Source organism: Bos mutus, chromosome 17 (assembly GCF_027580195.1).
Source record: "Bos mutus isolate GX-2022 chromosome 17, NWIPB_WYAK_1.1, whole genome shotgun sequence".
In the NCBI taxonomy this organism is placed as follows: domain Eukaryota; kingdom Metazoa; phylum Chordata; class Mammalia; order Artiodactyla; family Bovidae; genus Bos; species Bos mutus.
The window spans coordinates 3444169-3467234 of NC_091633.1; the positions used below are offsets into that span (position 1 = coordinate 3444169).

At 51.1% G+C, this 23066-nt stretch overlaps 1 protein-coding gene across 1 annotated transcript in view; it reads left to right on the forward strand.

Annotated features, from left to right (window-relative positions):
* Positions 1-8641: 8641 nt before the first annotated feature.
* The window catches only part of TBC1D10A (TBC1 domain family member 10A), a 28724-nt gene continuing 14299 nt past the window's right edge, over positions 8642-23066 (forward strand). The window contains exon 1 of the mRNA XM_005887513.2: positions 8642-8945. Within this exon, the coding sequence (XP_005887575.1) occupies positions 8737-8945 (209 nt within the window). The 5' untranslated portion in view covers positions 8642-8736. The remainder of the gene's footprint in view (positions 8946-23066) is intronic.

The window sequence follows — 23066 nt, forward strand, 5'->3', positions numbered from 1 at the left end:
TCAGTGTCATGAGACTTGTCTCCTGGCCACCTTGCCCTGTCTGGACCTAGGAGTATGGAGTATGGCACGGTGCCTGTGGCTCCTCTTCTGCTCTGAGAAATGCTGGGCTTCTAACTGAATTCTTGCCTCCATCCAGTCTTCTATGACTCTTTCTTAGGTATGTTTTTATTACCTTTTTGAAACACATGGATCTTCAAAGGCATAGCCCTGTGTGTATAACAGACTAACACGGAACACCTTCAACATGCCAGGACCCCAGAAGAACACAGAGCGCTGGGCTGCAGTTCCTGGGTCAGTGGGCAGCACGCAGATGAGACCAGAGGGTGGCAGTTTCCCAGGCCAGGGCTCACTCATCACCTGATAAGTGACCTTGAGCAGGTGGCTTATGCGGAGTGAGCACAAGTGTATGATGAGGTTTTTTTTTTTTTTTTTTCCAAAATGTATTTATTTTAAAACTACTTCATTGTTCCAAGGCCATAAACTGTTTTTGTTAAACTTTATAAAATTATCCAACTACTTACTGTTTCAAGCACTTGATCAATTTTAATGAGGTAAGTGCTGTGCGGCTTGCAGGACCCTGGCTCCTGGCCAGGGATTGAACCAGGGCCAAGGCAGTGAGAGCCCAGAACCCTAACCACTAGGCCACCAGGGAACTCCCTGAGTCATGTGATCCTGATGTGGGCGTTCCTGTTTAACACGTGAGTGAACTGGGCACAGAGGCTGAATCACATGCCCACAGTCGCACAGTGAGAAGATAAAAAGAGAATGTGTGCAAAACACTTGCCACAGTCCTCGCCCCCTCGTGGGGGCCAGGCTCAGGCGGTTATTTTCAGAGTTGTGCTGTCACAGGGAGGTAGGTGCTGCTGTGCGTGGGTGTTCACAGGGAGGAAGTTGAGAGCCTGTTGATAACCATTTCCTGGTTTTAAACCTAATGTTGATTTCATTCTGAAGATCTTGTGTGTTTCCCCCCTGAGAGTTCCCAGTGCCTTTTCTTTCATTGCTTCCATTTCATCCTGAGAAGTCATTTCCCGGGCCCAGAGGGGTGAGGCCATCCCCGAAGTCACAGTGTTCTAGTCACCATTCCCTCCACTGCCTCGCCAAGCTCAGTTTCCAGCTCTAGACCTTGGGCTCAAGTGGCCCTTCGACTGCCAGTTATGTGGCTCCATTACAAACTGCTCACGTTTGCAACTTGGTTAGTGGGATGTTATTCCTCACTGATATTTGCTTCCCGCCTGGTAGCTAGAAATTTCCCCCAGGGGCCAGGACTGAAATTTGGCTTCCTGAAGTTCCAAGGTTTGGGTGCCAGAAGTAAGCCAGCTGTTGGTTGCTTCTCCATGACCAACACCAGAAATCCCCCTGGACAGCCCCTGGGTCTTGTTCCAGGGGGAAGGGGGTTAGTAGAGCTGGGGGAGTCCCACACTCCAAGCTCTCTTCTCTTCCCGGTATGGCTCTGGGACCAGCCTGTCCTCCACAGATGGGCAGATCTCACAGGCCTTCCGTGACTGAGGCTGTGCCTAGATGTTGGGAATGCTGCTGGCGGAATGTCAGTGAATGGGTCCTTTGAGCCGCCGTCCAGGGCCTGAACTCAGCTTCCCGGAGCTCCTGAATGAACATCTGTTCTGGCTCACTCAGTTGCAGAAGGCCCATTGACCAGGCGGCCCTGTGGTTGCCAGTGGCTGCAGGCCCAGTGTGCAGCCCAGCTCTCTGCACTTCTTGTTTAGAGCCTACAGCGTGTAGGCAGCCCCTTGCTTGCACAGCTTTTCTGACCTCACTTGCATTCCTCTGGGGATTATCTGGCCAATTTTCTAGATAAAATGGATACCCCGAGGCCAGCAAGGGCTCTGGAAGGCTAAAGCTGCTCTTGTATTCCTGGTGACCACAGCATCCTCACACCTTGCCAGACTGTGAAATGGGGAGAAATGCTCCTGCTGTGAGATTTCTGGGAAAACGGCCTGGCGCGGTGCTTTCAGGCTCACTGATTTTGAAGACTTGGACGAAGAGGGTTCTTCAAGTAGTAGACACTAAGGAATTTCAGTTCCACCAGCTGCTTGAAATGAAAACCATGTAGCCCATTGGAGGCCACTAATGATTAGACCCATTTCACGTTCTAAAATTATATATTAAGAGAATGTATACAAAAATTGTATCAGAGTACTTGAAATATGCAGTACACTCTAATTACAGCCATCCTTATAGGTAATATTTCATTTATTCCTATAATGCAAAGGGGAAACAATGGAAATAGACTTTATTTTCTTGGACTCCAAAATCACTATTTCCATTGTTTGCCCATCTATTTGCCATGAAGTGTTGGGACCGGATGCCATGGTCTTAGTTTTTTGAATGTTGAGTTTTAAGCTAGCTATTTCGTTCTCCTCTTTCACTTTCATTAAGAGGCTCTTTAGTTCCTCTTTGCTTTCTGCCATAAGGGTGGTGACATCTGCCTTGTCTTAGGCTGAGGTCAACTAAACAAGTTGGTGCTCCGTATCTCTGAGCCGTGGTGATGATTAAATTAGAGATAGACCTGTGTCCTAGTACAGAGTGAAGGAAAACAGCCTCCTCACCACTGAACAGTCAGTCAATTCAGTTGCTCAGTCGTGTCCGACTCTGCAACCCTGTGGACTGCAGCACGCCAGGCTTCTCTATCCATCACCAACTCCTGGAGCTTGCTCAAACTCATCCATTGAGTCGGTGATGCCATCCAACCATCTCATCCTCTGTCGTCCCCTTCTCCTGCCTTCAATCTTTCCCAGCATCAGAGTCTTTTCTAAGGACTCAGTTCTTCACATCAGGTGGCCAAAGTATTGGAGCTACTGCTTCAGCATCAGTCCTTCCAATGAATATTCAGGACTGATTTCCTTTAGGGTTGACTGGTTTGATCTTGCAGTCCAAGGGAATCTCAAGAGTCTTCTCCAGCACCACAGTGCAAAAGCATCAGTTCTTCATTGCTCAGCCTTCTTTATGGTCCAACCCTCACATCCATACATGACTACTGGAAAAACCATATCTTTGACTAGATGGACCTTTATTGGCAAAGTAATGTCTCTGCTTTTTAATATGCTGTCTAAGTTGGTCATAGCTTTTCTTCGAGGGCGTAAGTGTCTTAATTTCGTGGCTGCAGTCACCATCTACAGTGGTTTTGGAGTCCAAGAAAATACAGTCTCACTATTTCCATTGTTTCCCCATCTATTTGCCATGAAATGTTGGGACCTCTTTCACTTTCATTAAGAGGCTCTTTAGTTCCTCTTTGCTTTCTGCCATAAGGGTGGTGTCATCTGTGTATCTGAGGTTATTGATTATTTCTCCTGGCAACCTTGATTCCAGCTTGTGCTTCGTCCAGCCCGGCATTTTGCATGATGTACTCTGCATATAAGTTAAATAAGCAGGGTGACAATATACAGCCTTGTCGTACTCCTTTCCCATCATTGAACAGAAGCTACCAGAAGAGTCATCCACTGGATGGATAGATGGAGGAAGCATGTGAGCCTGGAGCTGCTACCATGAATTCTAGCTTGAGGATGAAGTGACCAGAGGAAGGAGGACAAAGAGAAAAGGGGGTAACAAGGCTGACATCCTTGGTGACAACCTTTGAATCAAACTGCTCCTGAAGCTTATATACAAAAAAGTGAATGTTTTTAAGCTGTGGGACCTTCTAACTGCACTTTTGTGCTAACCCCATTTGTGTTGTCTGCCAAAACAGTCTTAACTGTTATCCTCAGTGTAGGGATAAAGAGCCTCTTGATGAAAGGGAAAGAGGAGAGAGGAAAAGTTGGCTTAAAACTCAACATTCAGAAAACTAAGATCATGGCATCCAGTCCCATCACTTTATGGCAAATAGATGGGGAAACAATGGAAACAGTGAGAGACTTTATTAACTAAAAAGCTATGGTTTTTCCAGTGGTCATGTATGGATGTGAAAGTTGGACTATAAAGAAAGCTGAGCTCTGAAGAACTGATGCTTTTGAACTGTGGTGTTGGAGAAGACTTGAGAGTCCCTTGGACTGCAAGGAGATCCAACCAGTCCATCCTAAAGGAAATCAGTCCTGAATATTCATTGGAAGGATTGATTCTGGAGCTGAAACTCCCAATACTTTGACCAACTGATGGAAAGAACTGACTCATTGGAAAAGATGCTGATGCTGGGAAAGATCAAAGGCAGGAGAAGGGGACAACAGAGGATGAAATCATTGGATGGCATCACCAACTCTATGGACATAAGTTTGAGTAAGCTCCCGGAATTGGTGATGGACAGGGAAACCTGGCGTGCTGCAGTCCATGGGTCGCAAAGAGTCGGCACGACTGAGCAACTGAACTGAACCAAAGGGATAAAGAAGCTTTATAGTTTATTTGCTCTTCATAGGCTCCTGGGCACCAGCTATCTACTTTATGAACATCAGCTCTGCTGTCATTGTAGATAAAGACTATGATATCTGGACATCTGTTTGCTCCTGGCGAACACTGGCATTTCCTGAGCATATTCTAGGATCCAGGTCAGGGTGCTGGCCGGAGGCCTGTGTCTGTGTCAGGGCCTCATACACTCCTACTTACGATGCCAGTAAGATAAGACTCGCAGGTTTTCAACACATTCCTGTAGGTCTGGCCATGCACCTCTTATCCTTTAAAGAATACTGCAGCCGGTCTACCAGGGTGTTTCACAGTGTTGCCAAAGGCCTGTGTTTTGTGCTCCAGTGAACCACGTGATTGTGCAGGGCATTCTTCTGAACCATCCATTCATTCACTTCTGCTTTCCTACTCACTCAGCTACACTGTCTTCTGAACCTGCTTCCCTTTCAGGGCCTTTGTGCTTGCTGCACACTGTTCTTCCAGAGCACTGCAGAGAGCCTTCCTCATTTCCTTCTGCCTCCACTTCTGCCCAGCCCTCCCCCAGAGTTACTAGAGTAACATCAGATAAGTTAAAGAGCTCTGGAGTCGGAAGTAAAGAACTGTAACATTTATTTATTATCCACTGTATGCTGAAGGCTTCAAAGATGGTCCACCAATTCTTCACCAAGTAATGACTGACATTCTTATTTTTTAGAAGAGGAAACAGGATCTGAGAAGCTAAGCAAATTTTTTTTTTTTTTAAATTTTGGCCACAATGCAGGGCATGTGGGATCTTAGTTCCCTGACCAGGGATCGAACTCACCCGCCCCCTGCAATGGAAGTTCAGTCTTAACCACTGGACCACCAGCCAAGTCCCAAGCTAAGCAATTTTGCATGAGAACATCCAGTTACTGAGGGGCACAGCCATGAAGTGAAGTCTCCCAAGCCAAAAACTAGGAAAACTCCCCCGCTGCAGCCTCAGACTGTGGTGGGAGATACTCAAGACAATAATGAATTTGCAAATGTTTGGCAAACTACAGATGCCACCACTCCTGGCTCCCATTGACTGGGTATTTCCACGTGCCAGATGCTTACCACACAGATCACAGTAAAAGTCTCAGGGACAACAAGGAGACATTTTTTCATTTATTTTCATTTTACAGGTAAGGACATGGGCTCAGAGAGAAGTGATTTGCTCAAGGTCACACAGTGACAGCAGAGATTTACATCAAGGGTGGTCCTTTTTTTTCTTTTGCCATCCCCTTGTGGCTTGCGGGATCCCAGTTCCCTGTCCAGGGATGGAACCCGTGCCCTCGGCAGTGAAAGTGCCATCATAACCACTGGAACACCAGGAGCTCCCCTGGATGGTCTTATGTAAGAAAAGTAAAAGCTGGAGCCTCAAGGCCTTAACTTGAGATCAACATCTATCCAGTCTCCTAAGGAAGGACACTGGATGCTTCTAATCTGCCCACCCCCACCCCCACCCCAAATGCCCCTGAAGTGAATTGTACAGGCGCCTCATAGAGCTGAGCATGTTTGGGATATGAGTGTAGAACCAGAACTGCAGTCAAAGGGCTGTGGATACTTTGCCAGACCTGGACATTTGATCCAGGCATGTGACTCTTTCTCCCTCCCTTGGGATAGGCCCTCCTCCTCTGGCCAGGTGTACTCTGCCCTTCCTGGGAGCAAGGACTAAGAGCCCACCACTCTGGAGCTGCTAGAGAGGTGGAACACATCCTCCAGACAGAGTTTAAGACCAAAATAGCATGTGCTCACCCTTGTATCTGTTATTGCCCTGTTTATGGAAAACCAGAAGCCTATGGAATGTCAAGACTGCACAGTGAAGTCTTCAAGAATGTCTGAGCCACATGGCATTAAGGAATGGCTGGTGAAGTCACAGCTTAAGACCTTCCTTCTTGGGGCTGCTTTGGGCCCCTTAGCAGCCTATCCCAGGTTCTGCAACTCAGGCTTGGGTCTTCTGGTCCCTTCTCCTCTCTAAGCCTGTCTCCCAATAGGTCTGCAGGCAAGTGTCATGACAATATGGTTGTGACTTATGAGCCATGAAGTACTGGACTGAGGTGAGGAGTTACCATTACGATTCTATGAGTTGATAAACCCTGGGGTAAGAAGTTGGCTGCCAGGAGCTAAGTCTATATAAATACTGTTAGCCTGTGCTTCCCAGTAGAAGCTGTTGGTAAGTAGTAGTGGTAGTAGTGTTAGTCGCTCAGTCGTGTCCGACTCTTTGTGACCCCACGGACTCCGGCCCGCCAGGCTCCTCTGTCCGTGGGATTCTCCAGGCAAGAGTATCTGTTGCCAAGAATGCTGTTGGTAAGAGCTAGATTCAAATCCTGGCTCTGCCACAAGCTAGTCCTGAGACTTCAGGCAGCTGACAGCACTTCCCTGCACCTCAGTTTCTTTAATTGTAAAATGGGACTAAATAGTCTCTGGTGTTTAGTCGCTAAGTCATGCTGGACTCTCTTGTGACCCCATGGACTGTAGCCCGTCCATGGAATTTCCCAGGCAAGAATACTGGAGTGGGTTGCCATTTATTTCTCCAGGGAATTTTCAAGACCCAGGGATTGAACTTGAGTCTCCTGCATTAGCAGTCAGATTCTTTACCACTGAGCCACCAGTGAAACCTAAAAATAGTTATCTACCTCCTTGCTGAAAGATTGCAAGAGATGGTGTGATGGTGTGACCAGTTTGGAAAACAGTTTGCCAGTTCCTCAAAAGGTTAAAGACCCAGCAATTCCCACTCCTAGCTATCTACCCAAGAGACATGAAAATGGATGAACCTTGAAAACATCTGAGGTGAAAGAAGCCAGACACAAGGCCACACACTGTATGATGCCATTTATATGAAATGTCCAGAAAAAGCAGAACTATGGAGACAGATTAGTTGTTGCCAGGGACTGGGGGAGGAAGGATGGGGAGTGACTGGTAAGGATAGGAATGAATTTCTTTTTGGAGTGATGAAAACGTTCTAAAATTAGGTTACAGTGATGGCTGCACAACAATACAAATATACTTAAAACACAATTATATACTTTAAACCCAATTATATATCTCAATAAGGCTCTTGGAAAAATAAGAGAAAGTAGGTAGAAGTCATTCAGGGCAGTGAGTGGCTCAACAGTCCTTGATCATTATTCTTACTGACATTGACATTGAAGTTGCTCAGTCGTATCCGACACTTTGCTACCCCATGGACTGTAGCCTACCAGGCTCCTCCGTCCGTGGAATTTTCCAGGCAAGAATACTGGAGTGGGTTGCCATTTCCTTCTCCAGATCTTCCTGACCCAGGGGTCGAACCCGGGTCTCCCGCATTGTAGGCAGACGCTTTACCGTCTGAGCCACCAGGGAAGTCGTTCTTATTAATTAGGTCTCCCTAATAAAGCTGAATCAGACACGACTGAGTGACTTCACTTTCACTTTTCACTTTCACGCATTGGAGAAGGAAATGGCAACCCACTCCGGTGTTCTTGCCTGGAGAATCCCAGGGATGGGGGAGCCTGGTGGGCTGCAGTCTATGGGGTCGCACAGAGTCTGACACGACTGAAGCGACTTAGCAGCAGCAGCAGCAATAAAGCTGAAACTCCAGTACTTTGGCCACCTCACGCGAAGAGTTGACTCATTGGAAAAGACTGATGCTGGGAGGGATTGGGGGCAGGAGGAGAAGGGGACGACAGAGGATGAGATGGCTGGATGGCATCACTGACTCGATGGACATGAGTCTGAGTGAACTCCGGGAGTTGGTGATGGACAGAGAGGCCTGGCGTGCTGCGATTCATGGGGTCGCAAAGAGTCGGACACGACTGAGCGACTGACCTGAACTGAATAGGCCCCAGAAGCAGTGAGCAGGGGAAGGAAAGGGCTGCTGAATTTCTGTCTCAGCCTACCTCTTCAAGCTGCCATGTCCCAGGGCGAGTCCCCGAACCCATCCCGAGTCTCCTCAGAGCTACTCATAAATGAATGGGAAAACAATCCTCACCCACGTCCTTAAGGTCTCGCGAGGAGAGGGCGAGTACTCCCAGAGGGCGCCCTCGGTCTCTGCCTTCGCGGTGCTGCAGGTATCCGCCAGGCAGGGGCTAATCCGGAAAAGCCCTAAAGCTCTTTCAGGTGAGCCCTCGGTGATTGGCAGTTCGGAGGGGAGGGCTTCGGGTGACGGCTGCCCCGCCCCCTCACGTCGGGCCTGTTGGCGCCAGCCTGGGGGAGGTGGGCGGGCCCTGGGGTCCGCGGCACCCATTGGGCGTTGCGGGGAGGAAGCGCCAGGGAAGTCCTAGGGCCCCGCCCCCGGCTTTGCGGCGACCAATGGGCGCGACGCGTGGGCGGGGCGTCGGCGGCGTCGGCGGAGGTCGGGAGGCTGAGGCGGCTGAGGTGGCCGCTGAAGCTGAGGCGGCGGGCGCGGCCAGGATGGCGAAGAGCTTCGAAGAGAACGGGCCGCGCGCGCCCGCAGCTCAGGGGAGCCTGTCGGGGACCCGGGAGAGCTTGGCCCCGGGCCCCGACGCCGCAGCCGCCGACGAGCTCAGCTCTCTGGGCTCCGACTCAGAGACCAACGGCTTCGCCGAGCGCCGCATCGACAAGTTCGGCTTCATCGTGGGCTCGCAGGGCGCCGAGGGCGCGTGAGTATCACTGGGGCTCGGAGCCAGGGGACCAGGGGCCGGGGCAGGACCCGCGGCGGTGCCTCGACGCTGACAGAGCCGCTCTCAGGAAGGACAGACACGTCTCCCTTCCAACCAGGAACAACAATCCCTTATCTCCTTTGCCCCACCCGCACCTTCCCCCCCCACCCCCACCCCCGGCGGACTGACCCGCCCCTAGGAAGGGCCTAGAGTGCTCTCCTCACCGGAGCACACAGATCGACTGCTACCTTTCCCAACCCCAGCGCTGCCACCCTCGCCTTAGGGCTGGTTGGTTCGGCCAGCTCCTGACAGGCTCATAGGTGGTCTCCCCTTCCCCAACAGCGCGGTATTCTCCGTATCCCGCCCCCTACCAGACCCACTGACGTCCTTGTCTCAGCAGCCGCCACCGCCACATCAAGGGGACACCTTAGGCCGACTTCAGAGGGACGGGCTGCCCTGCCCCCACCGCGCTCAGGCACAGACTGACCCTCATCTCAAGGCACAGGGACCTCTAGATAGACTGACATTGGTCACCTCCCTCCCACCTTGGGATAGAGAGTCACTTCCCCTCATGGAAGGGACAGAGAATGCCCGCCTCCCCCTCAGAGGCAAGTTTCTCCCTGTCACCAGCAACAGGTGGGCAGGCACTGCCCCTTCCCAGTACCCGCAGGGGGACGGTACCTCACCTCCAGGACAGACTGTCGACGCTTCCTCTTCAAACGCAGACCAGAGTGCAGGCAAGGAGACAGCAGGGGCCCCGCTCATTGCACACCTAGATCTCCCACACCCAGGAGCCCCCAGCTGGCAGGCAGAGCAGTGTGAGTCAGTGGAGCAGCACCTTCCCTCCAAGCCGGGTGAGCTGAGCAGCCATATTCTGCCCCCAGAGTACTCCCTGAGTCCAGTCCTCACAGGGATCATATGTATGGGTTGGTGATCCCTTTAGGAAAGATGGACTCCAGAGCCCACTCACATCCCAGCTGTCCTGTCACTTGAGACCAGTGTTCTGCCCGGAACCGACAAGCCTCCCTTGAGATGTGCCTCCCCTTCAATAGAGAGCACCACACAATCACCTGGGAGAGCCTACAGGACTCAGCCATGACCCTATTCCAGAGGGTCCTTCCTCCCCTTCTCTGACCAGCTGTGATCGTCTAAGGCTTCTTCAGCCTCTCTTATGACTTATGGAAGAGGCTTGACCATCTTTAAGATACCCACCCTACACAAGCAACCCCATAAAGTTCACTTCTGGGATTTTCCACGGTCCCAAAGCCTCGTATTCACCAGACCTCCTTCTCCTTTGGAAAGTTGGAGAGAAATGCAGGCCCCTCCCCTAAGGAGAGTTCTCTTTTACCCACTGGATCTCTCTCCTCCAGCCTCTTCCCACTTGCTCAGAGCAAGCCAAGCCTAGTCCAGTCCAGAACTCAGAGAACACCCCTTATTCTGATCCTTCACTCTGACTTGAAGCTTTGTCACAGTTCCCCAGGGAGTAGCTTGTGAGAACCCAAAGAGGACTTAGGGTATATTTTTGAATTGAAGAGCAAACACCAGAGATTAGGGTCCTGGGAGGGATGAGGTCAAAAGTGGGAAAGGAGTTACCAGTTGCATTTGTGGGTGCTTGGAAGGAAAGAGTTCAGATTTGCTGGTGAATTCTGGGAGATAAAAATTCCTACCACATGCTTATCAGGAAGTTAACTAGATCTCAGGGTACAAAGCAGTGTGAAATAGTGGGAAAAGGCCAGATTTAGGAAGAAATCACACTTGCTGGCTGTGTGACCTTGGGCAAGAGCTTGAATCTCTGAGCCTGTTTACTCACTGTAAAGGGCAACAGTAACACCTATTCCCAGGATTACTGTAGAGATTAAGTATTCAAAAGTGCCTAGCACAGTGCCTGGTGCAAGTAGTGGCCTAGGAAAATGTTAGTTTCCTTTCTTTGCCTTCTAAGGGTCTGAAAATTGAGGAGAAAATGAGGGCATACCTCTGGTATTTGTGAACAGAGAGAGGCCCCAATGGGAGCACCTCCCTTTGGCTGTAGTCCCCAACCAAACAGCCAGACATCTGTCTTTCCCACCCTCCAACCACAAACCCGGGCTTTGCAGACGCCCTCTGCATCATTGGTGTCTATAGGGCTGGGGCTGAGGTGGGATTCCAGGTCTTTTCCTCTCTCCCTGCCTCACTTTCTTGACCCTGTTGGCCACCCTAAAATCTCTGGTGTCTGAAAACTTGGATGTACCCTGTAGAGTCAATATTGTGGTTCAAAAAAAATAGCCAAAAGTAAGTTCCTGCCCAAGGCCATAAGAGAGGAAGTTATGGGAAGTTTCAGAGTGACCGCCCTGAACCCAGTCTCGTGGTTGAGGGCTAGGAGTCCATGTGCTAGCCCAGAGAAGTGAAACATTAGCCCTGATGGCTGCAGTGGAGATGGCCAGGACTCTGGCTCCAGATTAAAGGTCTGTTTCAGCCATCTTGGGCCAAAGGTTGTCTTAAGACAGTTTTGGCAATTGCCAGGGGCTAATGGGGTAGGGGAGGAAAGTAGATCAGAAGCTTCCTCCTCAGGTGACTGCTTGGTGCCTGTTGTGAGTAGATCATGAAATCATAGACTTATATCTCTCCTATAGAAGGGATCTTAAGAATTTGACCAGTGTAACCCTAACTTCTTATACGATGAGGAAACTCAAGTCACAGAGAAGAGAGGAACTTGCTTAAGCTCACACAGTACACCAGTGGCAGAGCCAGGTCTTGAAATCAGAGGTTCTGACTCCCAAGTCAGGACCGTTTCCATTGCCTTTCCCACCCGTTAATATGGTGTGGTGGCCCCAGCAGTAAACCAAGTCCTGGACAGGTAGAACAGAAGGTCCCTAACAGGAACCTGTGTGCCCTTACCTTCCCTGGCTTAGCTCAGTACTTTGACTCCCTAAGCAGTGTGAGAGGTCCACAGAGATGGTCCAGCAAGGATAAGACTGTGTTGTCATTACCACTTTGTTACACTCATTAGACTGATGAGCATCAGAACTAGGACCAGGCCTTTTTTATTTGGCTGCAGCTTGTGGGATCTTGAGTTGGGATTGACCAGAGATTGAACACAGACCCTTGGCAGTTTGGCAGTGAAAGCACAGAGTCCTAACCAGTGGACCACCAGGGAATTCCCTGGGACCAGGCTTATTCACTTTGTTCTCAGGCCTGCGGAGAAGTAAATGATCAGTTAACATTTTCTGACACACATTTCAAGTCAGGAAGCTGAAAGCCACCTAGAGATGGCCTTCATCCTATGGATAGGTAAACTGAGGCCTGAAATAAATGATTAATCTCACCTGTTCAGTCAGTTGGGAGCAAAGCCAGGAAGTAAACCCAGAACTCCTGATTCCCAGCCCTAGGCCCTCTTTACTTCACCTTGTCTATCTTTTGAGTCTACTCTGCAGGGAACCTTTGTGGGGCCTGAGATGGTCCCTGCCTGCCGTGGAGCAGTAGCCAGTGATGGGGAGAGGCAAGAAAGCAGCCCGCCAGTGAAGGGCCCTGTGGTGGTGTGAGCGCAGACCAAGTGCTGATAGCATTGGCCCCTTCGGTGTGGCTGGCAGCTGAGCTGGTTGTTGAAGTCCAAGATGGACCAGAGGAGAAGAAAGAAGGATCTTCAGCAGGGACAGGTGGCCAGAGGACTCTGGGGACAGGAGGAGCAGACCTGTTTGTGGGGAAGGGGTCCCTTTTGGAGTTGGTCAAGAAAGGAAAGAAGGATTTCAGTGGATACCAGGTCTCTGGCCTGAGGAAGATGGCCTGAGAGGGGTGGGTCCCTGGCCTCCCCCTCCTTTTCCTATGTGATTGCCAAGACTGGCCTCTTGAAGCTGGAGTTTCCCACCCAGCTTTACTGTGTGCAGTGCTGCAAGCTAGATGAGGTGAGGAGCTGTGCTGTCTGGGATCCCGTGGTTGTTGGCTTCCTGTTAGGGAGAAATGGATCTGAACTGGGCGCAGGGAGAAACATCTGGAAGAGCAGTTCCCCTGTCCCCTGAGCCCTCCACTATTCCTAGTCGACTGTGACTTTGGAGATCATATAACTGGCTCAGTTGACATCCCTGTAGTTTGGTCTCTGCCAGTTATTTTTGGGCCAGGGCCCTCCTAACAGGCCAGGTCCTGCCTCCCTGCTTTCCCACCACCTTCTCCAGTTTGTAAGTTCAGGACATCCTCTTTTCTTGAGCTGTTACAGTTCCCAGGAGAGCCTAGAGCTGGGCGTGGAGTGGTCCCTGGGTGGCCCATCTGGAAAGAGACTACTGCACATGTGGGGCCCTGGTCTATGACTCGGGGCCACACGTCCTTCATTTTCTCTCCTCCTCCTCTTGCCCCAGCTTCAAAGGAAAATCCAGCTTGGTAGCCCTGTGGGTGTTCTAGGGCGTCAGACAAGACTTGACTTGGCGAAGGAGGGGGCCAGATCACCAGCTGCTGCCCTGGGAAGGTGCCTGTGTGCCGCCTGCTAGGAAACTCTAAGCTGTGGGAAAGAGAGAAAACAGTGGGACCTGCTTGATATTTTGTATTCCCAGCATCTAGGTTTGAAACAGGACCTTTGGGGGGCCAGTGAGGCCTGGCTCTGGTCCAGCCCCCCAGTCTGTTTACACTGAGGGAGGGGAAAGAAGGTGCTCTGTTCAGCCTCACACCTAACCCTTTGAGCCCAGATGTCCGTGTGACCTTTGACATATTGCTTCACTCTTCTGAGCCTCAGTTTTTCACTGTGAAATGCTTATGATAACACTGACTTTGAAGGATTGTTGTGGGGGTTAAAAGAACTAATGCTTGCAAAGAGCCTGACAGCACTGTAGCTGCTCAGTGAATGTTCTGCCTCCTCATAGAGATTGGAGTACCTGGTGGTCCTGTCTTTTCATTTTCTACTTTGCATCTCTGGTGAGCATCAGTGAGATCCATCCCCTGTGAGCAGGAGTGAACACTAACCCATGATGAACCCTCACTTTCCCCGGATAAGCGTGGTTATCCCATTTTGTAGATGAGTACACTGAAGTTCTGAGAAGAAAGCGTTCAAGGTTTGCCAGCTGGTAAATGGCAGAACTAGGACTAGAACCTTTTTTCTTGATACTGAATCCAGTGACTAAGCCTTGCTAAGGTGTAGCAGGTAGGGTGCCAGGTGCTCACCATCCCTGAGGCCCCACACCCAGGGCAGGAAGCCTGTGGTTAATATGGACATATATAGGAAGAAGCAGCCAGCTCCACCCATAGGAGCTCAGAAAGAAGAAGTGGCACTTGATTCAGGCTTTGGAAGGAGCAAGGAAGGGCAATCCATGGTATGGAGGGGAAGTGTGTGAAGAAAAGCCAGCTGTTTGAGAAATGTGTGCCAGGAGGTGACAGGAAGAATGGGAGGTGGGAGGATGAGGTGAAGCATGGGGAGGGGAGGGAAGTGGATTTGGCAGAAGTGACTGGCCTTGAGTGTCACACTGAGGCCTCCTGTGTTTCATTAAGGTCAGTCTGGTGCGGGCATAGAAGATGGTATGAATAGGAGCTGGACCACAGGCAGTGAAAGCAGTTGGGAGAGTTTGGGACAGCCCAGAAGGGCTGCAGAGAGGTCTGGAAGGTTATGGAGCTGAGAGGATGAAGAGTCAGCGAGTAGGGCATGGTACCTGATCAGCTGTGTGGACCTGCAGGGACTTGGCGAAGGCTTTGGCCAGGCTGAAGTCTCCTTTATGTACAGTTGGGAAGGTCCCCTGGAGGAGGAAATGGCAACCCACTCCAGTATTTTTGCCTAGAGAATCCCATGGACAGAGGAGCCTGGCGGGCTACAGTCCATGGGGTTGCAAAAAGTCAGACACGACTGAGCGACTAATACTAATACTTTGGCCAAACTGAAGTGGCCCTCGCCATCCCAGGGCCTCTGACCACAGGGAAGGAAGGCCATCTGTGACCTTCCTTTGAAGCAGACAGTGGGCTGCTGGTGACTGCTTTGTCACAGCCCTGGGCTCCCCAAGGTGCCTGGCATGGCTGGCACGCTCAGGGCCCATCAAGGGGTTCTTTGTATCTCTTCAGTAAGAGAGCAGATTAGCTGGCCTGGTTGGGAGGGGGTGGGTGAGTGGAGCTGAGCTTTGTGGTCTCTCCTGCTAGACGTATTGGATGGCAAGGAAGGCTATCGGGAGAGCTAGCCACCTCTCTGTGCAGAGAGGAGGAAGTCCTGAGGGCATGGAAAACCTCCCTTAGGGCAGTGTGTAGCTGTGGGGGCGGGGTGGAGCAGGGGGGATGTTTATAAGGCTTTCAGGCACAGCATAAGCTCATCAGGGGTTTCTCACCTGGTTCAGTGGTAAAGAATCCACCTACCAGTGCAGGAGATGCTAGTTTGATCCCTGTGTCGGAAAGATCCCCTGGAGAAGGAAATGACAACCCACTGCAGTATTCTTGCCTGGGAAACCCCGTGGACAGAGGAGCTTCTTAGGCTGTAGTCCATGGGGTCGCAAAGAGTCCAACACAACTTGGCAACTAAACAACAATAAAAGCTGATCAAGAGGAGGCAGCCTGGCAGTGGAGGGCTGACTTCCTCTCACTTCCAGTCTGTATTATGTTCCTGGAGCTGGTGCCTCAGCTGGGAAGTGGAAGCAAATCCAGTGCCTATGAGAACATGAACCCCTCAGCCCTTATGGGCACCACCATGCACTTCTCAGAGATGATTCTGGCAGGACATGTGGATTTATGCTAGTATGGGAAAGGGTTCTGAACCCAGGGACTAAGGTGCCAGGGCTGGCTCCGCCACTGACCCTGGTGGTCTGTGAGTAAGCATGTTCTCTCATTGGCCGTAGGGCTAATGCTCCTTGCTTTCACCTAGCACATGCTGCGTGTGCAGCTGTGTGCTAGGCTCTGGGGGTGCAGACTTGGTCCTGCCTTCCCAGGACCTGGAGCATAGTGGGCAGGAGACACAGGTGTGGTCTGATGATGAGGATCAAATAAGATGACTGGATTAGGAGCATGTGTAAACAAACACTGCTGACCAGGGATCAGGAAACCCAAGTCCTGGGCTTCACTGGGCCCCTAACTAACCCTGTGACCTTGAGAAATTTGCTGAATCTTTCTAAGCCTCAGTTTCCCTTACATATAAACTAAGGCAGCCTTAATGAATGAAGTTGAAGAGCTCTTCTACTTCTAACATACTGAGACTGCCCTTGGAGTATACGAAAAGGGCTTTGGGAAGTTTATTCCCCCTGCGTTGGGAAGACCCCCTGGAGAAGGAAATGGCAACCGACTCCAGTACTCTTGCCTGGAAGATCCCATGGATGGAGGAGCCTACTAGGCTATAGTACATGGGGTCGCAAGGAATCGGACATGACTAAGCGACTTCACTTTCTTTCTCACTTATGTCAGGTACCTCATAAGTGCAAGGGGTCATCAGGGCACAGCCCACAGAGGCCAAAGCCTGCAGCATACTCTGTTTTTCTTATGAGAGGACCTCTCTTTGTCTGTCAGACCAATGGCCCTCATGTCTTTGGGAGTGCGGTCAACTCAAAGAATGCGTTGGTCTGTCTGGCTCTTTGGTCTGTGCAGTGCTTTCTTTCTCATTGCTTTGCAGTGATCCTAACAGGAGCAGTGGGAACTCAGGAGGGTAAGTTTTATTTTGCCCTGTTTACAGACAGGGAAACCTAAGCTGAACAAGCAAGGAAACTGTGCCTGGAAGCCAGGGTTCTGCCTTTCCAATTTTTTCCATCTTACCAAAGCTGGTTGCCTCTGTGTGGCCGCTCCTCCCTCTTCCTGTCCTAGCCTTAGGACTTTCAGTCCAGCTCCAAATGTCTATACTTCTCCTAGCGAGTTTCTCGAGTTGTTTTTGTTGGCTTTTTTCTTTCTTTCTTTAAAAAAAAAAATTTATTTGACTGTGCTGAGTCTTAATTGTGGCGTGCTGGATCTAGTTCCCTGAGTAGGGATCAGACCTGGGCCCCCTGTATTGGGAGCATGGAGTTCCAGCCACTGGGCCACCAGGGAAGTCCTGTTTTTGTTGTTGAGTTGTTACAATGGATGGCACACTTCCTATCCCAGGCCCTCCACACACAGCACCTCATGCAAGATGAGGCAGGAGCAGCTGGATGCTAAGGGAGCCCAGGAACATAGAATGGAGAACTCTTGTTCCTCCTCTCTGCCCTCTGGGCCCTGGATTCTGTGTGTCCAGAAGCGGTCCTTCTTAGCCAGCCACATTTGGAGGATGCTTCCCTCTCTGTCTTGATTTCAAAAAAGGAGAACCTAAATTTGGGAGATCCTGGGTTCAGGACACCAGCAGACTGGCTTCAAGCCCTGGCTCCGTCACTTTCTAGCCATTGACCTCTCTGAGTCTGTAAATGGGCCAGATGGTGGCGTTGGGAGTGGGAACTGGCCCCATGTGTGCTATGGTTGTGAGTATAAGGAGATGATGTTGGTAAAGTGCCCAGCAGTGTCTCCCACCAAGTGAGGGTTCTGTGGTGCACGGTGGCTCTCACAATTCGAGTGTGATTATCCTCTAAGGGTTACTTCAGGCCTTTGACCTCATGGTGAGAGAACAGGCACCCTGGGTTTGAGGATCCACACCCCTCCTTGTGCTCTGCCTATATACCCTTGGACCCTGGGGGCAAGACGGGAGCCAGTCCCACTCAGCTTGTGGTCTGGAGCTTTCTGACCTGCCAGGGCAGGTTGGGAATCCCCCAGTTAGTTCCTCATTGAGTCATCTGGAACAGGGCTGCAGGTGACCCTGACTCTGAGGGCCCTGATGCGAGGGCCTCATCTTCTCTTTGGCATGAAGATAAAGCGGAAGTGAGAACAGAGGTGGGTCTCCTGAAAGATTCAATTCAAAGCATGCAGTCATAGGGCTGCCTGGGGCCTCTGCCCTCTTGGGTAGAGATAGTCACTTGGGGAAGGAATCGGAGTTTGCTTCATAATTGCCACCACCCTCCTGTGTTCCTCGTGGACTTTCACCCTGGGCTCCCTGTCCTGCCTCTGAGTGACCCCCTCCGTCCCCCTAGCACAGTCACTTGATCATGCCACTTCGCAGAAGTGCCAGCATGGTGGACCAGGCTTTCACCAAGACCACCGTATTTAACTCCGTGAGATATAGTTATTATCATCATAATCTCCATTTAACAGAGGTAGATCCCAGATCCCAGAGTGGTGAAGTGACTTGCCAAGCATCACACAGCGTATGGCATCACTCAGTCAGTGCCAGAGCTGAGTGACAGAGCAGAAGGGCCTGGGTACACCTCCCAGGTGTCCTCTGCTCCCCTTGGATGGTGCATAGTTACTGGCTTGCTGAAAAACCTGAGTTTCTACATCTGCCCAAGGGCGGGGTGGAGGTGATAATTAGAGGACCTATTTCATATGCTTGTTGTCAGGATTAAATGAAATAATCTAAGTGCTGAGCACCATGTCTGGTCCATAGCAATTGCCTGGTAAGGGTTATAACAGACATTCAATTATGTTAATTGAATACAGAATTAAAACATTGTAAAAGGCCATCATCAAACACATCTGGGCTCAGCCCTGTGCTGGGCTTCAAGGAAGATCCATCGCTGGACTCAGGCTGGGGAGGGAGTGCCCTTCATCAAGCTCTCCGTGCTCCTGCTTTTCCCTCTGATTTCAAGGCAGAGGATACTATTCCCATCTCACTGGGGAGAAAGCTGAAACTTAGAGCGCCCAAGGTCACAGAGCCACTGAACCTGTCAACATACGTGTATTGAGCACCAGCTAGGCACCAACCAGGCCTGGAGAAGGGAACGGCAACCCACTCCAGTACTCTTGCCTGGAGAATCCCATGGACAGAGGAGCCTGGTGGGCTATAGGGCTTGGGGTCGCAAAGAGCCGGACATGACTGAGCGACTAACACAGGCCCCTAGGCTCTGTTCTAGGGTCGGGACACACTGGGGAGAGTGGTTGGCAGAGTCCCTGCCCCCAAGAGCACACCTCGTGGAATGCTGCCTCAGCGAGCGGACCGGACAGTCAGGCAGAGAAGCCAGACTCGCTCCACTGGACTGCTCACATTCCCCAAACACACCAGGCTCTTTTCCATTAATGTGTGCTTTCTCATCCTGGGTCTTCTGCCTGATGTGCTGTTTCCCCTTTCTCACCCTGGCTACTTCCTGTCACCCTTCAAGGATCATCCCAACAAGTCAGCTCCCTTTAAGGTTTTCCCTGAACACCTGCACCCCCACCCTGGGGCCTTCTTGCAGTCTCGTAGCGCCTTCCGCCCTCCTCGCTTCTGTGATAGCACCTCTGTATGGGCTAGTTATTTACTCCCCAATCTGTCTCCTCTGCCAGATTGACCCCAAGGGCAGGACCTACGTTTTATTCAACTTTGTAGAGTCAGGGCCTGGAATGCAGGCTCTGGAGAGATGTGCATGGAATGTAATGAGGCGCTGATTGTGTTCTGTTCCTTCAGTGGCTAGGAAGGACTTTGTAGAGATGAGAGGCTGTTCTGAATGAGGCCTCAGGAAACAAGTGGGACTGAATTAGAGTCGGGGTAGGGGTGAGGGTGGGCAGCTTAGAGAGAGGGACGTCTAGAAATAGGGCTGGGGGATGTGCAGAGGGACTAGGAAGGCCTGGGAGCCAGGGCCTGAAGTTCTGTTGAACAAGATGGGCAGTAGGGATCCTTGCAGGAGTCTTGGCAGAGATAAACCGTGAGTCAAGACTAAATTGATAAGATCTATCAATCAAATTCAGCAGTTTTGTAAGGATGGGTAAGGGGCTGTACATGAGTCATGGTGCCCACAGTGAGATTGTGACCTGAGGACCCAGTTGCCAGTGGGGAGTTTCAAGTAATACTCTGCCCGGTAGGGGTGGGGGCTTGGAGAAGGCATGTCTCCAGTTGAGAATAGTCTCCATTTTTGTTGTTGTTTCGTTGCTCAGTTGTGTCTGACTCTTTGCGACCCCATGGACTGTAGCCCACCAGGCTCCTCTGTCCATGGGATTTCCCAAGCAGGAATACTGGAGTGGGTTGCCGCTTCCTTCTCCAGGAGAGCTTCCTGACCTGGGGATGAAACCCGCATCTCCTGCACTGGCAGGTGGATTCTTTACCGCTGAGCCACCAGGGAAGACCCAATAGTCTCCATACCTCTCTGCACTGGTCAGAGAGAGCTGCCCTGGGGGTTTTTGCTCTGGTCTGTGCCTTTCCCTAGCTGAGTGGGAGTCGGGGGGGGGATTCCTTGCTTTTTGGAACCAGCAAGGCTGGTGCTTAAAGGAACCATTTCTTGCCTCTGACGTCAAGGGGGTGGGGCTGTGCCGAGTGGAGAGTTGGGCAGAGGCCCAGGGCACCGAGGCCAGAGAAGGGTGGAGAGAACCTGTTTACCATTGTGCGCTGACCTGGGGCTGCAAGGAGCAAAGCCAGGGAATTCCTTGTGGGAAAGGGAGGCAGGCCCGGACCTAGCTTGCACGGGGTGTCGGGGAAGATTGAAGCAAGCGGGACTCTTTCACCTAGACAGGGAGCCCGCACACTGCCCTGCCTCCAAGCGGGGGCTGCCAGGCCTCAGGAGGGAGCACCAGGCTGCTGCAGACCATCCTGCTTCCCCGCACTGACTCACAGCTCCACCTCAGGCAGATCACGTACCCTTTGGTCCCTAGGCCTCTCTAGCTGCCTGGGGACTCACTCCAGAACCTCACAGGCCTTCCAGCCCTGATCGTCGGCCATTTGTAGATCACCAGCCCACCCTCTCCTGCCTTCTCGTTTCCTATCATGGGTGATTATGGAGCTGGCATAAAGGCTATTTATACTTTTAGTCATTACCACCGCTTAGATTAATGAACTCCAGAGGTTGTTACTCAGCATGCAAAGTAGGTCAGCCTTTTTGTTTAGCCTCACTCCTTTTTCCAGCTCTGGGTGGGAGAGGGGAGTTCCCCCACCCTTGTTGTCCCTGGATCTGTGATTGCACATCCATTTCCCAATTTTCCACACTTGCATCTTGCTCACTCTTGCCTTCTCGGCACAGAGAGCAGTGGTTGTCTACTGGGTGGTAAAGGAAGAGGAAGGGAATGTAACAGATACTGAGGCCCTGTTACATGGGGATCACCTTATATTTATTGGATGGCTTAGTGCTCAGTTGGCATCTCTGCTTCCAGGCTGTGTAACCTTGGACAGATTACTCAGCTGTGCTAAACTTTAGTTTTCGTGTCTGTTAAGTAGAGATAATAAAAGCTGCTTCCTTGGGGAATTGTGTGCCTATGTAGTGCTTGGCGGGAATGGTGCAGAATGGGTGCTGGAAGTGTGTCAGTTCCTCCTGTCTCATGTGGTCTTTCCTCCTGCCCTCCAAAGGGGTGGCCTTGCCCGCATGTTACAGGTGGTGAACTGGAAGCTCAGAGTGGCAGAGCTGGATCAGAAGCTGACAGTCACAGTCCGTGTATCATTGAGTAAACGGCTTAATCTCTTGGGGTCTCAGTTGCTTCGTGGGTAAAATGGGGATAGTCCTGCCCTGCTGCGTGTGTGCAGACCAGTCAGATGAGAAGAGGGATGGGAAAGTGCTAGCAAGCTGCAGATGCTGGTCCCCTCAGAGCTGCCATTAGCTGGCCACCTGCCAGGCTGGGTCCTTACACACGTGTATTCTTCATTTAGACCTTATGTGTGTGGTCCCACTTGAAGATGAAGTGGAGACTTCACGGTCTGTCTCCCAGGTGGAGGAGCTGGAATGGAACCTCGGTCGGTTGGCTTCAAGGTCCCTACTCTTTTTACTGTCTCCCACAGTCCACATGGCCTTCCTGACGGTTGAGATGAGGAGAATTCATCCCGGGGTCTCAACCTTGGGCCTTATGCTTGGGCTGTGTTTCTTTTTGTTTGGGCTGGTTTGGAGAGGGAGGCTTAGCGGAGGGGGGTTACATTGGTTCCCTGGGACCAGGTTTTATCTGACACCTTTGAATAAAGGGGTCATGGGCACAGGCGCCACACCTGGCTGAGTCTGCCAGCCAGAGGGGCTGAGGCGCTCTTGGGTGGAAAGTGCATGGCTGGAAGGACAAGGCGGAGAGAGCCTGGGTCTCAGGTAGCCTTGGGAGCTGGTCTTGTCCGTCTCATCTCTTGGAAGTCTTCAGCTTCTGGGTTTGGGGAGAAGGTGGGGAGGCTGGTGTCAGTGGGCTGTCACTGCTGCCTTGGGCCACGGCATGGCACGGCACGGCTAAGCTTAGCTTAGCTGAGAGCCCAGCAGAATCTGGGCTCAGTCATCCTCTAGCTGCATGTTTCTGTCTCCTCTGTGCCTCCTTCCCCAGGAGGGGGTGGTCAAGGGTGTGCTTGTGAGCTTTGCCCATCCAGCGTATTGGCCTTGCTGAGCTTTGCTAGGTTTGGGCAGGGTCTGGGACAGTCAGAGCACTGGAGGAAGGCTTAGACTGTCTCTAGGGGGTTGAGGGCCAGAGATAGAGCCCCACGGTGGCATCTGGAGAGCGGCCTGATTTCCTCCCAGTCTTCCCAGGGGAGGGAGAAACAGCACAGGAGTCACTGTGGCAAAGAGAAGCTCTGGTTTTCCACTTAATAGCTTTGTGACTTTGCCCAAGTCATACAGTCTCTCTGATTGGGTCAGGTTTCTCATGGGTCCAATGGAAATAGTAATTAATCTGTGAGGCTCTCACTGGGCTACTAGGGGCACAGATACAATTGCTGTAGGCAGCAGTGGCTTGTAGCCCTGAAGGCAATAGATGAAAGTAATGATGTCATGGAGATAACCAGGCAGGCGTCTGTCGGTATCCGTGAGATACACAGTGGGAGTTACATAGCTCAAGGCCCAGTCCGGTTAGGGAGTGACGGGGCTGAGCAGCATGACCAAGTTGTAATGAACTGCTCATTTCACATCACGTCTTGATTCATTGGTGATTTAGTGCTGAAATTGATTAGGAGATTGTGACCAGCATAAAAATAAAAAAGAAGTAGGAAGTAGGATAGAATAATACAAAAATTGAACTGAAAATATCAGGTGCTTTAGTACATGTAGGAGTAAATTTTTTCATAAAATGTATTTTGGTTATGTGTGTGTGTGTATAGTCTCAGTACAAAATGTATTTCATACTGTGAGTTTCAGTTTAAAAGCTTGGAGAAATGGTGTTGTAAGTAGTCGAGATGAAAGTCTTCAGGTTGGAAGACAGCTAACGAGATCTGGGCAGGCACAGCAGCTGTGTGGAGGCTAAGGGCTTGACTTTGGGGTTCAGAGCATGCACTGCGGAGTGAGGCAAGCCTAG